This window comes from Vanacampus margaritifer, chromosome 1 (genome assembly GCF_051991255.1).
Source record: "Vanacampus margaritifer isolate UIUO_Vmar chromosome 1, RoL_Vmar_1.0, whole genome shotgun sequence".
Classification (NCBI taxonomy): Eukaryota; Metazoa; Chordata; class Actinopteri; order Syngnathiformes; family Syngnathidae; genus Vanacampus; species Vanacampus margaritifer.
The window spans coordinates 8,403,301-8,420,274 of NC_135432.1; the positions used below are offsets into that span (position 1 = coordinate 8,403,301).

Sequence of the window (16,974 nt, forward strand, 5' to 3'; positions counted from 1 at the left end):
TTCAGTTGTTTTTGTTTGATCGATTAATTTATTTATTTTTGCAGGGCCTTGAGTTCCATGAATTCCTTTTCACGAAACTCATCAATGCTGAATACGCCTGCTATAAAGCTGAAAAGTTTGCCAAGTTAGAGGTGGGTCTTACTTACTTACTTACTTTTATTTTCAGATATAAATGACAACAAGTGTGTCCTTTTCACATGTGTGTGTGTGACTGAGTTAGGAGCGAACGCGGTCGGCCTTGTTGGAAACGCTGTACGAGGAGCTGCACGTGAACAGCCAGGCTATGATGGGCGTCGGGGGAGATGACGACAAGCTGGAGAACGGCGGCGGCGGCGGCGGAGGAGGAGGCGGAGGCTTCTTTGAGTCCTTCAAGGTAACTGGCGAGGCGGCAGCAGAGGCTTCCAACAAACAGCCTCACTTCCTTTCCAAATAATGCTGACTCAGTGGGGGGGGGGGGGGGGAATACACAAAGGAAAGGAATAGTTTGGCGTTCTTGGAAGATGAAATTGGCAAAAAGCCTTTCTCAGAATGTGGAACTATTTTTTGACGAGAAGTGATTCAGCAGCGGTCCCCAACCTTTTTTGCGACACTGGCGGGTTTGTGAAAAGCAAAACAGTCGTGCCTTGAGATGCAAGTTGATGCAGTGGAGAAAGAAACAATAAGAGTTTAGTTGATAATTGTATTTTATGTTGGGTTTTTCTGTACCTGTGTTGCATTTATTGAGAGGGTTCGTGTTTGTGGCTTGACTTGAATTTTTGGACTTAGGCAATGAAATCACTGTTAATAGGCCATATCTCATTTCTCTGTTATAAATGAAAACCGTATGACAAGAAATACTCGTTTTGTTAATGTGAGCTTCACATTATTATTGCTGCAGCAATAACATTCCTGCAATTCCGTAACCTTTCCCACAATACGGCAAAATGTATACCATGAAATCAATACTGTGTGATAACCGAACTGTGAGCTTTAGATATCGTTACGTCCCTAATTTTTACCCAAATGAATAGAAATAGAAATTAATCTGCTTGAGCTTCTCTCCAAAATTAAAGTATTTCGTAAGATGTTTTTTAATAAGAAAAAGAGCACTCCATAATAATGTATTTTGCAGAAATATACAGTAATGACAATGAAATAGAAAACAAAACATTTTTCCAACTTTTTTGCTTCAATTCAAAAGACATTCTGCTCCTTCTTGTACATATATGCACCCTGGCCACTTGGGGGCAGTCTCATATTACAGACGTGGATATACAGTTGTTGTGCTCATAAGATTATGTACATTCATAAGCGCAAATTAACCATTTCTCAGTAAGCAGCTGTGTTTTTAGTCATTCTACACAGAGGATAAAGAATATTTGTCTTTGAGTATTTGCATATTATCTGTCTAAATCTGTTGCTCTAGCGCAGGGTTCAGCAATTGCATGTTTTAGATGTTTCCGCCTACCAACACAACTGATACCAAAGATCAGGATCGTAATCAGGTATGCTGATCAGCTGATTATATGAATCAGGTGTGCTAGTGGGCGGAAACATCTAAAACATGCAGGACTTATGACCTCGAGGACCGGAATTGATCAATCCTTATCTAGCGTTTACATTCATCGCAACTGTTTATGGCATTTTTGTATTGTTTGTTGGCATTAAGCTATATGGCGTTACATTATCGAAAGCCAAGCTTTAAAAGGTTGTTTAACTCATTCACTGCCATTGACGGCTATAGATGTCAAAAATTAATTTTAACTACTGCAATTTGTTTAACATTTTTTCAACTTTTGTTAACAAGAGTATGAAAACCTAGAAATTAATATTAAAATATGACATTTGTGATTAATTGTGAGTTAACTATTGAAATCATGTGATTAATTACCATAAAAAAATGTAATCGCCTGACATGATAAAAAAAAAAAAAGAATACTAAAAATTAGGGCCGTCAGGCCATTAAAATTTTAAATCATAATTAATCGCATGAAATCATTAGTTAACTCACGATTAATCAAAAATTGTATATCTGTTATAAATGTAAAATAAAAAAATTCTAGGTTTCCATACTCTTGTTAACAAAAGTTAAAAAAAAAATCTAACTAATAGAAATAGTTGAAATGAATTATTGACGTCTATAGCTGTCAATGGCAGTGAATGAGTTAAATTGACCACATCGTTCTTCAGCCTAATAACAGCTCGTATCTTGAAAAATCTAACTTGGGTCACTTGTATCTCAAGGCACCGCTGTATTTTGACGAATTGGCATAGAAACAAAATCAAAAAATCAAAACAAAACAAAATAAAATTTTCAGTGGAGGTTGTTGTTGAATGTAATGAGTTTGTTTGTATTCAAAATGGCTGACTTAGTGAGACCAAGGCCACGCCCAGCGTTTGGGGACCGCTGTGATGCAGGATGATGCATGAAACTGGCATTTGTCTTCTCTTCTCTGTCTCCTCTGTGGCTGTGGATCTGTTCTTTCATGACTCTGAGGACTTTAGCAGGAAGATGCCGTGTCCCGCTGCATCACGCCACTCTCCTTTTTGCTCCCATGCTTTTTTGCTTTCTGCGTGCTTTTCACCTCCAGATGTGTCCGCTTCTCCACTCTTCTCACACTTGGCTTTTTCCCGCAGAGCTCCACTTTCCCTTGCTTCCTTTACGAGCTCACTAAGCGTCACGTGAGCCACCTGCGGCTAGTAAAACGTAACGGTTTCTTCCTTGTCTGTCAGAGTGAATTCGCAACCAGGCGAGGGCTGCACAATTAATGGAATTGTAATCGGGATCACGATTTAAGCTTCAAACGGGAATGTCACTGATATTTATATTTAAAATCCAGGGTCTGCTACGCATGTAAATCAAGCACTTTTGCAGCTTGCAGTCAGCTAACCCAGGGGCAAACGCATGGTTAAGGCTTCATGAAGCTCCCTAAGTAACAAGCGAGCACACACTTTAGCGGGAGCCTAAAGTCATTGGGTGGACTGATGAAAGTGTGTCACGACGAGAACAGGAAGAATAGCAAAAACTGGAGATTAGGAGCATTGTGGTGAGAAGTGAGTGCCTCCAAAGGGATCAGCATTAACATATATACATTTAGTTAACCATTTGCAATTTTTTTCATTCTAGTATGTTTTTTCTAAATTACTGTATTTTTCTTTTTTTAATATAATTTACAGTTTTAAATACAAAATTATTTTTCTAAACTTTTTTAAAAAGTTATTACTTTTTAAATATATTTTTTGATTTTATTTTTTTTAATTAATGTTTATTAGGGGGGGAACCACTCTCCGTTTTTCATGGATAACGCCTATTAGCCATTTATCCTCGTTTATACAAGAATTTCCAATAAGTTAATTGGAGAGCTATGCAAGCAAGAGTTTTTTTTCCCCATCTCTTTAAAGTGTTGTGATACGTCTCGCATTCTTTGATAGTGAATAGCAACAAAAAAAAAAAAGTCATTTGTTCATAGTTGCCTATAGATGCCACAAAATGGAGGCAAAGTACTACCTATTGGCTATATCTGTCTAAATGAAGCTTCTTTTCTCACTTAACTCTTTGGCTGCCAGACGTTTTCAGAAAAGGGATGCCGTGGGTGCCAGCCGATTTTAAGCATTTTGACTGATCTTTCAAGGTCCATAGAAAATTATGTGTTTGGACTATGGAAACACACATACTGCCAAAACAAGATTGGACTCTCATCTTTTATCAGAAAAAAAAGTTTGTTTCTACCTTATTCCGTTTTTGAGTAATCAACAATAGAAAATGGTTAATTTCACCTGTTTTGAAAAAACGTTTTTTAACGTCTTTGGCACTCCTCCATAGGATTTTACGAAACGTTATTTAACGTTTTTGGCAGTCAAAGAGTTAACATAGTTCCTTGGCACCAAGGTGCCACAAGACGCTTTTTCATTAGACGGTGAATAGGATCAGTTTTTCAATTAATGTTCTTTTGTTCTCATGTATTTATAATGTGCATCGATTATATGCGGATTTTTACTAGTCACAGGGGTTAGGAACCAGGCAAATAGTTAAAATCTGCATATCATTATTATTATTTTTAATAACTAAAAACTTTTTACATACTGTTTGTTGAAAAGTAGTGCAAAAAAAAAAAAGATTTCCCTGACATCATGACTGGAGATAGATTGATGTTTTTTTTTTTCCAGGGCTGATACTGATACTGATTAAACTCCAACTCTTAACTTTGTTGTAATATCTGTAAGCATATGTTTATTGTACAACATTTCAGATTTGATAAAAAATAAAATAAAATCTTAGACAATAGGCATTTTTGTTTTAAAATTGTAGCAGAGCTCACCGGGTCATCAGTATGTCTTAAGAAGTTAAATGAAAACTTAAACAAGTAAAAAGCTCCCAAAGGTTTTCTACAGTAAATAATGTTCTCCGAAATGTCAAAATAATTGAAATGTTATGACTTTCACCTATCTTTATCAAACCAAAGCAAAAGGTGCAGTGAGTTCCCAGGGTCAGCAGCATCTCTCATAAAGTTAACTGAAAAATGTAAACGAACTCATTTACTGCCATTGACGGCTATAAACGTCAAAAAATTCATTTGAACTATTTCTATGAGTTTAACATTTTTCTCCACTTTTGCTAACAAAAGTATGAAAAACAAGATTTTTTTTTGGTACATTTAGAACAGGTATAACATTTATGATTAATCATGAGTTAACTAGTGAAGTCATTAAAATTGTAATCGCCTGGCGCCCCAAGTTTTTAATAATCTCTTTTTTTTTTTTATTCATTCCACTGCCATTGACGGTTATAAACGTCAAAAATTCATTTGAACTATTTCTATTAGTTTAACATTTTTCCACTTTTGTTAAGAGTATGAAAAATTAGATTTTTTTCCCATTGTACATTTAGAACAGATATAAAAAATTTGATTAATTGCGAGTTAGCTAGTGAAATCAATATATATATATATATATAATAATAATAATCTTTTCTTTTCTTTTTTTTAATGAATTTATGGCAGTGATTGAGTTAATAGTTCCCTGAACTTTTAAATTCATATCTTATCGGCCGTCAAAAAAAAAGTTGGATGCCGATATTTGTCAAGATGCTGAATGTCGTCCCAGCTGATAATCGTCCCGGCCGAGTATCAATCGATCCCTTATAATGAGTAATCGTGAAGAATAATCGTGATTTCATTATTGATGAGAATAATGGTGAAGATGATTATTTGGTGCAGCCCTACATCAGGCTTTCTGCCTGTAGCTTCGACTGTTGAGAATCAGCCCTGAGGCTCCCGTCGTCCAGCAGCGATGCCGAGGGGTGGTCGCCATCTCAATGCATGTCCTCCTCCTCGTCTCTCTCCGTAGCGGGTGATACGCAGCAGGAGCCAATCTATGGACGCCATGGGTCTTACTTTCAAGAAGCCGCACGCGGTGCCCGCTAGCCTCAGCGGAAGCTTTAACCACAACACACCCGCAGACAGCCCCAAATTCCCAGGGATAGTAAGTACAGCCCCGCTCCTCTTGCTCTTTGGGGAGCTGCGCAGCGGGCCCTCTTTTTCTCCTGTAGAACTAGTAGAGCTCGCTCACTCGCTCGCTCGCTCGTGCCTTCCCCTCCTCTCACTTGCCTGCTGCACTAACGTCTCACAGAGAAGCGCGGCGCACTCGCTTGGCAGAAGCTGTGTGCCTCGTGGGGCTGGGCTCTCTCTTTACAAGGCGTGCACATTTGTCTGCCAACACAAGCCACTCCACTCACAGCAGCGGCAGACTTGCAGCTGCATGAGGTCATGAGGTCATCATGCACCTGAGACTTTTGTTACACTTTGAGCAACTTGTCTCTTAGATTCTGATGAACACAGTAATCCGCCCTCCATCGCGGGGGTTACATTCCAAAAATCCCCGTGATTAGTGAAATACACTATTAAAATACCCCCCAGGCATGTTTTTATTGCATTTTTGACACATCATTTTTTAAAGGGCTTCAAACAGCTTTAAAACAATGCAAGCACATTTAAACAAGTCGAGAGAGCATGAGCAATGGATAGGACAAAAAAATTGAGTTACTGTTTACCAATACCTCTTGTTTACATTAAACAAATTCTCTTTTTTCCAAACTCACAAACTAAACTTACGATCTCAAAACATTTCAATAATCATGCCCAAAGATGTATATTGTAATGTGAATCTACAGCCGTCACTTTCTGTAGGCGTGAAAAGCAGGATTGAAGAGAATTTAACTTTCAACACTCTGCAGCAAACACTGATCTTAAAATAGACGTGCTTCCTGTTTTCATCTTCTTTTTTCCAAATTTACAAACACAATAGTATGCCTCCATATAGTGGTGGGCAGTGGAATTACACCAAAAATAAACAAATAGCAAAACAAAATACATTTACAAATTGTACAAAATAAAATCCACAAAATAGCGGGACCGCGAACCCGGAACCCGTGATGGAGGGGGGATTACTGTACAGCCTTAATCTGGGTGTGGGGGTGTGTGTTCTTTTTTTTTTGGTGTGTGTCACATTATGACAGTGTTTCCCAACCATTACTAAGACAGCTCACATATTGCACATTAGAAAATTCTCACAAAAACCACCAAACGAAAATATCACAAAGTACGTATGCAGATAATCTTGTCTCATTTTATTCACCTGTCTGAACACGAAGCTATTACCGGGCAACTAGTTGCCTGGTGTACCTTCTGCTTTGTAGTTGATAAACGTTTAATTTTTGCGGCTGTCAATATCTGTTGCTGGTACGTATAGTGTTTTTCAAGGTTTATGCTGAGGTCCCTGTAAAGTGAAATCACTGGCTTGTTTCTACATATTTTTTTTTAGGTGTTTGAGGATAATTGTCCCACAGCTTTTGTCCATTAGGTGTACTGTACATAATAAAAAGATCATAGTTGAGTGTAAATCTGACCAGCGGTCCCAAGGCTCTCACTGTTTTACATGGACACAAACATCGCCATTGCCATGATATTTTTTTCCTCTATCAGATATTGAACATCGTCACCTTCCTAAAATAAAGGCTCAAGTCTTGAGCAGAAATCACAAAAAACTGGACCAAGTCTTTATTATTATTATTATTATTATTATTATTATTATTATTATTATACATTTATTAATTTCATTCCTGGGGTCAAAATATGTCTTTTAATATATCCAACCATTATTTTAGGAAGGTGGTGTTATGTATTTGAAAAATGAATTCAGTATTTATTTAAAAACCGTTGTGTATCACTTCCAGGTTGGCAAATGAACACTAACAATGGTCCTTTCAACTAATTCCCTAAAAGCTCTGCTTTGGTGTGAAGCCGAGTGTTTAACTGCTACTTTGTGTGCTCTGCTGCATTATTTTATTTTTGCATCTTCTTCTCCTCACAGGCTGACTTATCCGGCTCACCTTTTCTTTCTCTCATCCAGCCGCCCGTGTCACACCACGCGGAACCCAAACGATGCACGCTTTGTATTTTGTTTGAAGGGACACGACATGCATGGAATCTCATGTTTGTTTATATCTCGTTTTTGACCCTCCTTGTCGACTGTCACCACCCCCCCCCCCTCTCTTTGTCCCTCTCCATCTCTCTCTCTTCCTGCCTGGCTCAGTCATTGCTTGTCCCAGGCAAAAGTCCCAGTAAATATGGACGTCGAGGCAGTGCCATAGGAATAGGATCAGTAGAAGAGGTTCATGTTTAATTCTCAACTCTTGTTCTGTTTGTTGTTTGTCTGCTCGGCACCGTTGCACCATTGCCAAGTCCTAGACATGTTCATGACAATTACATTTTTTTTTTTTTAAATAGCCTCAATATCAGTTTTTCCAATTTTGATAGTTCGCTGGTGTTGGGCCGAAAGCTCATAAGTCACAGTTTGGCAACTTAAAAAAAAAAAAAAGTCACAAATGTAAACTATTGGTCAGTCCACACGTGTGGGTGTCATTTTTTAAATTACTGGCCAATCTAAAGTGCTGAAAATGGCTTGCTCTCTTTGATAATGCAGTGTTAATGGTTGAACAGACATGCCATTTTTGGGGTCTCCTGAAAAATGACAGATTTGGAAGTATAAAGCGATTTATGTATGTTTTGAGTAAAATGCTTTTTTTTTTTTTAATTCTATATACTACAGTACTAACAACGTAACACCCAAATTCCAAATACAAACACAATGGTGCCTTGAGATACCAGTCCGGTTTATGTGACCGTTACAACTTACAACTCAAAACAGTCTTATCTCAAATCATCGTTCCCCACTGAAATGAATGGAAATGCTATTAATTTGTTCCAGTCTCCCAAAAACAGTTGTCTTTTTTTAACTAGACTATACTCGACTCTATAATATTGTATTATATGAAATTAAGATATTATATTAACAAATACAATATAATTTAATAGAATATAAAGAAGAAATAGTTAGTATCACCGTTTTGTTTCCTTTCAATGGACATTGGGCTGCTCCTTCTGGTGTGCATGCTAGAGGGTGACACGGGAGTGGATTTTCATCTCCGTCCTGTCCCACTCCCACAGAAAAAATATTATCCCATCCCAGTCCCGGACCATATTGGGGAAAAAAAAATCTTCTCCCGTCCCATTCCTGGTGAAAAAGACTCCTGCTCCCGTTTAGAATGACTCTCATTTTGGAGGTCAGCTACATTAAGAAAACAAAACAAAGCAAAAAACGCAGCGGTTGACTCCGATCCTGTTTGAATCTCGCAGGATTCTCAGCCTCTAGTGTGTCACTTGGCCAGCTGGTGGCAGTATAATAAAGACATACGGCAAAACATGAAGATGATCAATCCTTAGTAGTCATTCTTCACAGAGGATAAAGAATATACGGCTGTGAATATTGTTTTATTATATGTATATTATAGTGTCACACCGCAACAATCAGCCTGTCTATAGCGTCTTGAAGTTTTTGAAGAAGTGTTCACTACCTAGCAATTTGTGACTATTGTGAAGCGAGTTAAGTTCACTGCCACCATAGTGCATCGTTAGTCGGGCCAATTGTATCTCAAGGCACCACTGCGCTGCAAAAAAAAAAAAAATTGGCATTTATGAGATTATTTTGTAAGCATTTAAAGTACAAAGCCACTCGCTTATATTTCAGATTCCCATCTTAATATTTTTTCTACTCACTGCAAGAGGCTTTCACTTCTTTATGTTTTTAAAATAAATGATAACTATGGTTTAACGTCCCGTAATTTTATGTATTTTTTTTTTTAAGTACTTCTCTTGTACTTTGATGCAACATTGAATACAAAGCTTTCCAGATGTAATTTTAAAGCTTTCGAGGTCAGGTTGCTGACTGGGCGCATTTTGCAAAGGCATTCAGCTTCAGTGTGCATAGTCCACTTTTTTATTTAATCAAATTAGCAATTGCAAAAGTAACACTACAGCACAACAATTACATGTAACACATTCACCAGCCACAACATTAACAACTTTAATGATATCCAAGAAAATGTTTCAAACTTTTTGATTGACACCGTCAAATGTTTTGATTGCTTTATTTAGCTGCATTTTAGTAAGAAGCAGATATTTACATTAATAACTCAAATATGAACTAATGAATACTCATGTTTATGAGTCTAACTGTGATTTTTGCCTCTCTTTCCCTGGCAGTCTTTGATCATCCCAGGGAAAAGCCCCACTAGGAAGAAGTCTGGTCCTTTCAGCTCCAGGCGAAGTAGTGCCATCGGGATTGAAAACATTCAGGAAGTGCAGGAGAGAAGGTGCAATTTGAATAAGTCATCTTAACTGCAGCAGAATCGCTGAAGTGTTCACGTGCTTTGTGTCTGACGGCGTAGTAGAGAGAACTCCCCCAACACCCAAAAGACCCCCGACAGCGGCCACGTCTCTCAGGACCAGAAATCGGACAACTCGTCCAATCAGAGCTCACCTGAGGCGCTCACCACCGCCAAGAGCAGGTGTGACTTGTAGTATCATTTGTTTTTTGTTTTTCCAATTTTCACTCATTCTTATGCATGCTAACAAATTAAGCATTTCAGTGGGAAGGTCAGATTACAATTAAAATAGTCACAATATGTTACCAGCTTTCTGAAAAATAACCACTGTAAATAAATGCATGGCAACCTACGTGTGTAATAAGTACAATCCTATCAGCGTGAAAAAGTTAAACCATTTATTTCAAGACATTTGGGGAATTACTGTAATTTCTCAATAATAAGACACACTCGTGTGTATGGCCCATTTTGTATATTTTTTTATTTTGGATGTGAGTCTAAAATTGGATCATAAAAATAAAATCACTCTAAAAAGAGAATTGTTAACCAACTTTAAAAATTGCTCTAAGTTGTAGTAACACACGATTGAATTAAGTTAATCCAAAATGAATATATTAAGTTTAATGAACATTAAACTTAATACATTCACTTTAATTCAATTGTGTGTTACCACTTGAAGCCATTTTTTAAGTTGGTCAACAATTCAATTCTCGTATGTTATTTTTTTGGACATTTTTAGATGTTAGATGAAAAAAAAACAGATTGCATAAATAAACAGTCACATTTTCATCATTTGCATTTTTCAGTCAATTGAAAATAGAAAGAACAAATTACAGACGCTCCCCAACTTACGAACGAGTTACGTTCCGAGCGATCGTTCGTAAGGTGAATTTGTTCGTAAGTTGCTTCAGTGCTATATTTTGTATTATAATTTATGTTTAAAGAGAATACGTACAGTACTGTACTACGTATGTTAGAGAGAGAGAGCGAGAGACACACACAGTATGTACATGTACGTAATAAGATAAATAAAATGAAGTTTAACTTACTTTTGGAAGATGTACTCGATGCTTAAGGATTTGATGGAGGAGGAGGAGGAGGAAGAGGAGGATTTTATATCATGAGAGGTTCTTCGTCGTCGCTGGGATGGGCTTCAAAAGTTACTTCCTCCTCCGTAACTTCAATGTAGGAAGAAGTTGATTGTCGCGGAGAAGAAGATGAGGGTTGATGAGTATCTTCCTTGGAGGATTTACTAGAAACTGGCCGAAAGAAGCGATCTAACTACGATTGCACAGTTTTCTTCTTTTTTCATCATAAATGATGCGGTAGCACTGTATGGCATCATTCAATTGATTTGCAACCTTTGTGCAACGTTCAATATTTGGGTCTTGCTGCTCGAAGAGTGCGATGGCTTTATCTATGAGCGACAGGCGTTTCTTCTTCTTCCTCCTCCTCGACACGTTGCTGAGCCTCCAATGCTGGGTGAGCTCTCACAGCGCCAAGCGTCGGTATTAGCGGCGGAAAGAAGCACTACAGTACTCGGAAAAAAGTGCGTAATAAAAAATCTCTTTCCGAACATTTTTTGACATGCGCGCAGACATGTTCGTATGTACCGTTGTTTGTAACACGAATGTTCGTAAGTAGGGGAGCGTCTGTATAGGCAGATTTTGATGAGCTGCTGTGGCGGTTTGTTGGTTGAACTCAGCATATGCTGTGTTTGTATTTTGGACGTCAGGGCGCCATCCATCCCTGAGGCCAACACCCTTTCGCGCTCCTCATCCAACGCCAGCAGCTTCGCCAGCGTGGTGGAGGAGAGCGAGGCAGTGGAGGATTACGACACGGGCATGGTGAGTTTCTAATACTGCAAAGGGAGGGAAGACTTTCATAAAGTTGCCGGTAAATTTTCATGGAGAGTTAAGGTGCGGAATTTTGAAATAGTAGCATATTCAAGCATAAATATCAACATTCGGTTTTGCTCTAATAAAATTGAAAAAACAACAGATTAACGTTATTTTTAAAGACAGCCTTGCCTTGAGATATGAGTTTAATTCCTTCCATTGCCACACTCTTAACTTAACACATTTATACCTGATAATGATCCTGAACATTTGATTTGAAACATGGCAAACGGGCTGTATAGGCTTAGAACCAGACTTGCAGACCTCTGATCTAAAACGACGGCTCATATTTTGAAAAACTCATGAGTCCCCACATGACCAATCAATTATTTCATTGAAGAACAAAAACATGAACATTGAGTGAAATACTACTCACCCCCAACACAAGCAAATCAAAATGAAGCAAACATTTTCCCATAGAAAGTTTCCAGCTTTCAAAATATTCCCACGTGCTCCTCACGTTGTTCATTTTCACGTGACAGTCAAAACGCGGGTTGCTTTGTGGTCTTCGATCTGTTAGGAGAGTTTGTCGTCCGCCGGCACGCCACACAAGCGGGACTCTCTCACGTACAGCACGTGGCTGGACGACAGCGTGAGCAGCGCCAGCACGCCAGGTAAGCCGACCTGCAAATCAAAAGGCAGGCTTGTCGTCACTCGTATATGCGGTACAAAAGTCATAACGAATACTAAAGCGCAGGAGACCCCAGTCCTCGATAAAAATACTTGCCAAGCAAACTGTACACTGTAGAATACATAAGGAGGAAGAACTAAAGTGTTTACAGCTTGAATTGAATAACCAAGCAAGAAGGAGAGAGATTTACATTTTCAAGGTATCACTATTTTAGTCACTTTTTTATTTTATAAGAAAATATTTAGGTACAATGTTTACTCTAGGCCAGGGGTGGCCAAGTTCGGTCCTCGAGAGCCACTATCCAGCCCGTTTTCCATGTCTTCCTACCTTCAGCGCAGCTGATTCTAACGATCAGCTCATCAGCAAGCTTTGCAGAAGCCTGACAACGATCCTGATCATGAATCAGGTGTGTTAGTGGAGAGAATCATGGAAAACAGGCTGGATAGTGGCTCTCGAGGACCGAACTTGGCCACCCCTGCTCTAGGCCGTTGTCAAAGTGTTATTTAGCTTCAAAAAAAAGTTGTCTTTATTTTATTTTTTATTTAAAAATAAACTATTCTTAATTGTCACTATTAAAAATGCTAAACTATTGGCAGAACTGGTTGTCAATTTGTGGAAAATGTCAAGTAACTATACTTTTAAGGTAAAATAATCAATAAAGTAACTAAGTTTTTAATAGTTGAATTTTAAAAGATTTTGGCTATATATTTAATGTTGATGTGTTTTTTTTCTACTTAAAAAACTTAAAGGTAAAAAAAAGTAGACTGTTACATGACTTTTTATTTTAGTTTAATAAAAGAATGTTAGGTTTTGTAATACTATTATTTTATATTTAAATTTGTTATATTTAAAATTGTAAAACAAAAATAAACATTAGAAGATATCACACTAATGTTTAACATTTTAACTCATTCACTGCCATTGACGGCTTCTGACGTCAAAAATGCATTTGAACTATTCCTATTAGTCCACTTTTGTTAACAAGAGTATGAAAACCTATAATTTTTTTATTGTACATTTAAAACATGTAAAATGTATGATTAATCCTGAGGTAACTATTGAAGTCATGCGATTAATTACAATTAAAAAATTGAAATCGCCTGACGCGATTTAAAAAAAAGAAAAGATTATTAAAAATTAGGCAGGCAATTAAATTTTTTAATCGTAATTAAAAGCATGACTTCATGAAATAACTCACAATTAATCACAAATTTTATATCTGTTCTAAATGTACAATAAAAAATTCTAAGTTTTTATACTCTTGTTAACAAAAGTGGAAAAAAATGTTAAACTAAGAAGAAATAGTTCAAATAAATATTTGACGTCTATGACCGTCGATGGCAGTGAATGAGTTAACATGCAAACTTTAAAAATGTATTAAAATAAAAAATCACATGCATCCGCTTTCACAACCTTTCCTCAATATTTGTTCCCGTTTTGTTTGTAACATACAAAATGTGGAAATTACTTTGATGACTTTCCTGATGCATGTGAGTGCAACAATCGGCACAAATGGTGCTCTCTGTGTGCTAACCAATCGTTCAGGTCCTGCTAAAAGTGAACGAGGGAAAGGAACCGACATCCGCATCAAACTCGAGCGACCTCACGATCATCAGTCGTCACCGGTGAGTCCACCCGGCCTCATTCTTACTTCTGGGTGGCAGAACATGAAAATCATGACCCAAAGGGTTTAGGTCTTTTCCATTTTCTTTTAAAACAATCCAAATGAATCCAATATCTGAGGATATTAATTAATCCGAGCAACAGAAAAGTCAATAATAATAACCAGTCCCTCAGTGATTACATTAACTATGTCTGCATTTCCACCATGTCTATTTCTTCTAAAACAACATACCTGCTGAAATGTAAATTATTTCAGGCGTTCCGTTCCGTATTCCTTGGAAACAATTTAGCTTATTTTACATCTTCTTTTTAGTTGACACGTTACACAGTCGAACTACAAGGCTGCTAAAGTCATCATTCTAGCTATATGGTTGTTTTCTCTATGTCACTGCCTTGGTCAAATGACACGGAAGAGATTGTTTACACAGAGAAGTCTCGAGCTTTTACCACCTGGAAGTGCCGTATGTGCGACGTCTGGATGAAAACATTTACAGTACACGGCGGTGCCTTGAAATGCGAGTTTAATTCGTTTCGTGACCACATTTGTAATTCAAAAAAATCCTCTTTCCCCATTGAAATGAGTGTGGAGTGTGTTTTTTTATTAGAGAACTAGCACGCTATAATATTGTACTTTTATAAAAATTGAGTACTAACATTAAAGATCATTAAATTTAAGTCTGCGTCTTTATTTCCTTTCAGGGTAGCAGTAGCAGGTAGTTTTTATTTGGGATATTTATATTTTAGATTTTTGTTTAGTTTTTTTCAGTTCTTGTTTTACGACTGCATGTTTGAAATAAACATGAGTTAAAAAAGAACTAAGCAGTTTGTGCATCGTGATTTAATCTTTCACTTCAGTTTGTTGTCCTACGCTTCTTGGTGTGCCCGCCTTGGCCACCGGGGGGCAGTATAAAACAGCCATGCTGACACAAACAAAGGAGAATAGTTTCACAATTAATGTGACGTTTGCGTTCAAATATCCATTGCTTTGGGGCACGTTGACTGTCTATGCTAATTGTTAGCCCTTTAATGGCATTTTGTGTTAGCGTTAAGCTGTTGGTTGTTTAAAAAAAAAATCAGTTCACTGTCATCATATAAAGCGCTTTATCTCAGATCTCGTGTGCCGAGTGCTACTCTCATTTAGTTGTGCTTTGATTGCTTTGTGTGCAGAACTGTTAGCTCGGCCCACCTGCTTGCATCGCGGATTTCCATCTTCAGGTTTGACCATCATCCCAGCAGACTTTTTTTTTTTTTAATTTTGTGTACAACTTTTGACTGACATTTTTCATCTCCTCTTCTTCCAAAGCATTCCCATAGATCACAGTCCCTCCGGGAGATGAGCCAAGTGCCGGCGTTGGCCATGACCGATGTGCTGAACGCGGGAGAAGAGCAGCGGGCGATCGCCTGACGGCTGCTCGGTGACGGCCCCCGGCACCACGTGTCAACACATACGGCGGGTGAGCGCCAGGAGGGCCAAACTTTTGCCGAGTGTGATTTCCTGACACTCGATTCTTTGTCACTGAGCTGCAAATGCTCACTCACGGTTCTCGCAACCTGAAATGCAATTTGTCTCCTTGAGTGTTCCGACTCCACGGGATGAAGAGGGAGCCGTGGGACTCTTGTCAAAAGGATCTTGCAGCTTTTTACTGGTTTCATTCAAATTCTTTATTTTTGAAAAGGGACAGTGTAGGTTTTTTAAGAAATGTACAACTGTAATGTGTTTGCCCCTCATCAGTTCATGTAGTCTAAGGTCCAACAATGGAAGGAGGCAGGATTGCAATGGGATCACTTGAGTCACTCCAGCGTGGCCGAGATGTGCTATAAACTTTTGGAAGCATCCACCATTCACTTCGTTTTCATGCTTTCTGTTTCTTGACCACTTTCTATGTTATCTTCTAGTTTCCTTGTTTTATTTATTGATTGAGTTGGTTGTTTTTGGTTGGACATTAACTGCAACATTGTTATTGTCACAAGCAAGAACAAGAAACAAGAAATGTGTTTTTCCTTTGGAGTGAATTTGAATGTTTTGAACTGTGAAACTCTTCAGGGTCAACTTGGTACAAGAAATTGTTATTTGATTCGAAGATGAAAAGAAAATGCTCCAAATTCAACTACTGATTGTGTAAATAGTTTTGTTGTTGTTGTTGTAGTTGTTCTAAACAAAAAAAAAGGCTTGACCAAATCAACAATGTATTATTTTCCAGATCTTTTGAAATTGTATTTTTGAGAGCTTTTGGATTACAATAATTCCAAATTATTTTCTGACCATTGTATAAAAGGGAAGATCTGTACTTTATCTGGATCATTTCAGTTGCCTTATCAAAAACAAGTATAGTTCATGAAGCAAATGTTTGTTGTTGTTTTAATTGTAAATAAATCCTGTGCTAAGTTGGTTTTCAGTCTATCCTTCAATTACCATTGGCACTTTTAATATCAGCTGTAAAAAATGTCTTTATATTCTGAATTACTATTATAATATTTCACTTTCCACATTGTTGCCCTGCGATTGGCTGGCAACCAGTTCAGCCTACTGCCCGAAGCCAGCTGGGATAGGCTCCAGGACCCCCCGTGACCCTTGTGAGGACAAGCGGTTAAGTAAATGGATGGATGTACTTCCCACATTGTGAAAAAAGCCAAAGCACCACATGGTTTAATCACTTCTTTGTCTTCTATCTAATACTGTATGTAAAACTAGAGCAAGTGGGGTGGGGACAAAACTGCAGCTTGCTTCGTTATGCAACTGTGCCACATGGAAGACAACATGCAGTTTGAATGAGCCAAGGGAAAAATAAAGCAGAAGACTTTTTGTCAGCAGTATTCAAAATTTGGTGTCAGAAACATTACAGCTTCTCCTTCCAAGTCTTCTAAACCCTGATTTAAAACCTGAACCGAGTCTGAAACCCTACTTTGAAACGCTACGCTCAGTTTGAAACCCTACTTTCAACCCGGCTCATCATGGTTTATATAGCACTTTCACATCAACTGCCAACCCAGTTTAAAAACCTAATTTGAAACCCTAATCCCAGTTTAACATTGTACTTCAAAACCCTAACCCTAATAACGGGGACCCCCATCCACGCCAAACATTACCCCAAAAAAAGGAAACTCATTAAAAAATAATAAGC

The 16,974-nt window shown here is 37.9% G+C and overlaps 1 protein-coding gene across 16 annotated transcripts in view; it reads left to right on the top strand.

Moving 5' to 3' along the window:
- The window catches only part of rap1gapa (RAP1 GTPase activating protein a), a 75,508-nt gene extending 59,265 nt beyond the window's left edge, over positions 1-16,243 (top strand). For 10 of the 16 annotated variants that reach the window (XM_077569381.1, XM_077569389.1, XM_077569303.1 and 7 more), the window contains 11 exons: positions 45-131; positions 221-373; positions 5,326-5,460; positions 7,570-7,647; positions 9,579-9,688; positions 9,764-9,883; positions 11,436-11,547; positions 12,119-12,212; positions 13,775-13,854; positions 15,020-15,067; positions 15,156-16,243. In XM_077569381.1, the coding sequence (XP_077425507.1) occupies positions 45-131; positions 221-373; positions 5,326-5,460; positions 7,570-7,647; positions 9,579-9,688; positions 9,764-9,883; positions 11,436-11,547; positions 12,119-12,212; positions 13,775-13,854; positions 15,020-15,028 (978 nt within the window). In that variant the 3' untranslated portion in view covers positions 15,029-15,067; positions 15,156-16,243. The remainder of the gene's footprint in view (positions 1-44; positions 132-220; positions 374-5,325; positions 5,461-7,569; positions 7,648-9,578; positions 9,689-9,763; positions 9,884-11,435; positions 11,548-12,118; positions 12,213-13,774; positions 13,855-15,019; positions 15,068-15,155) is intronic. The other 6 variants (XM_077569266.1, XM_077569291.1, XM_077569282.1 and 3 more) reach the window with 6 other exon arrangements.
- Positions 16,244-16,974: the final 731 nt, after the last annotated feature.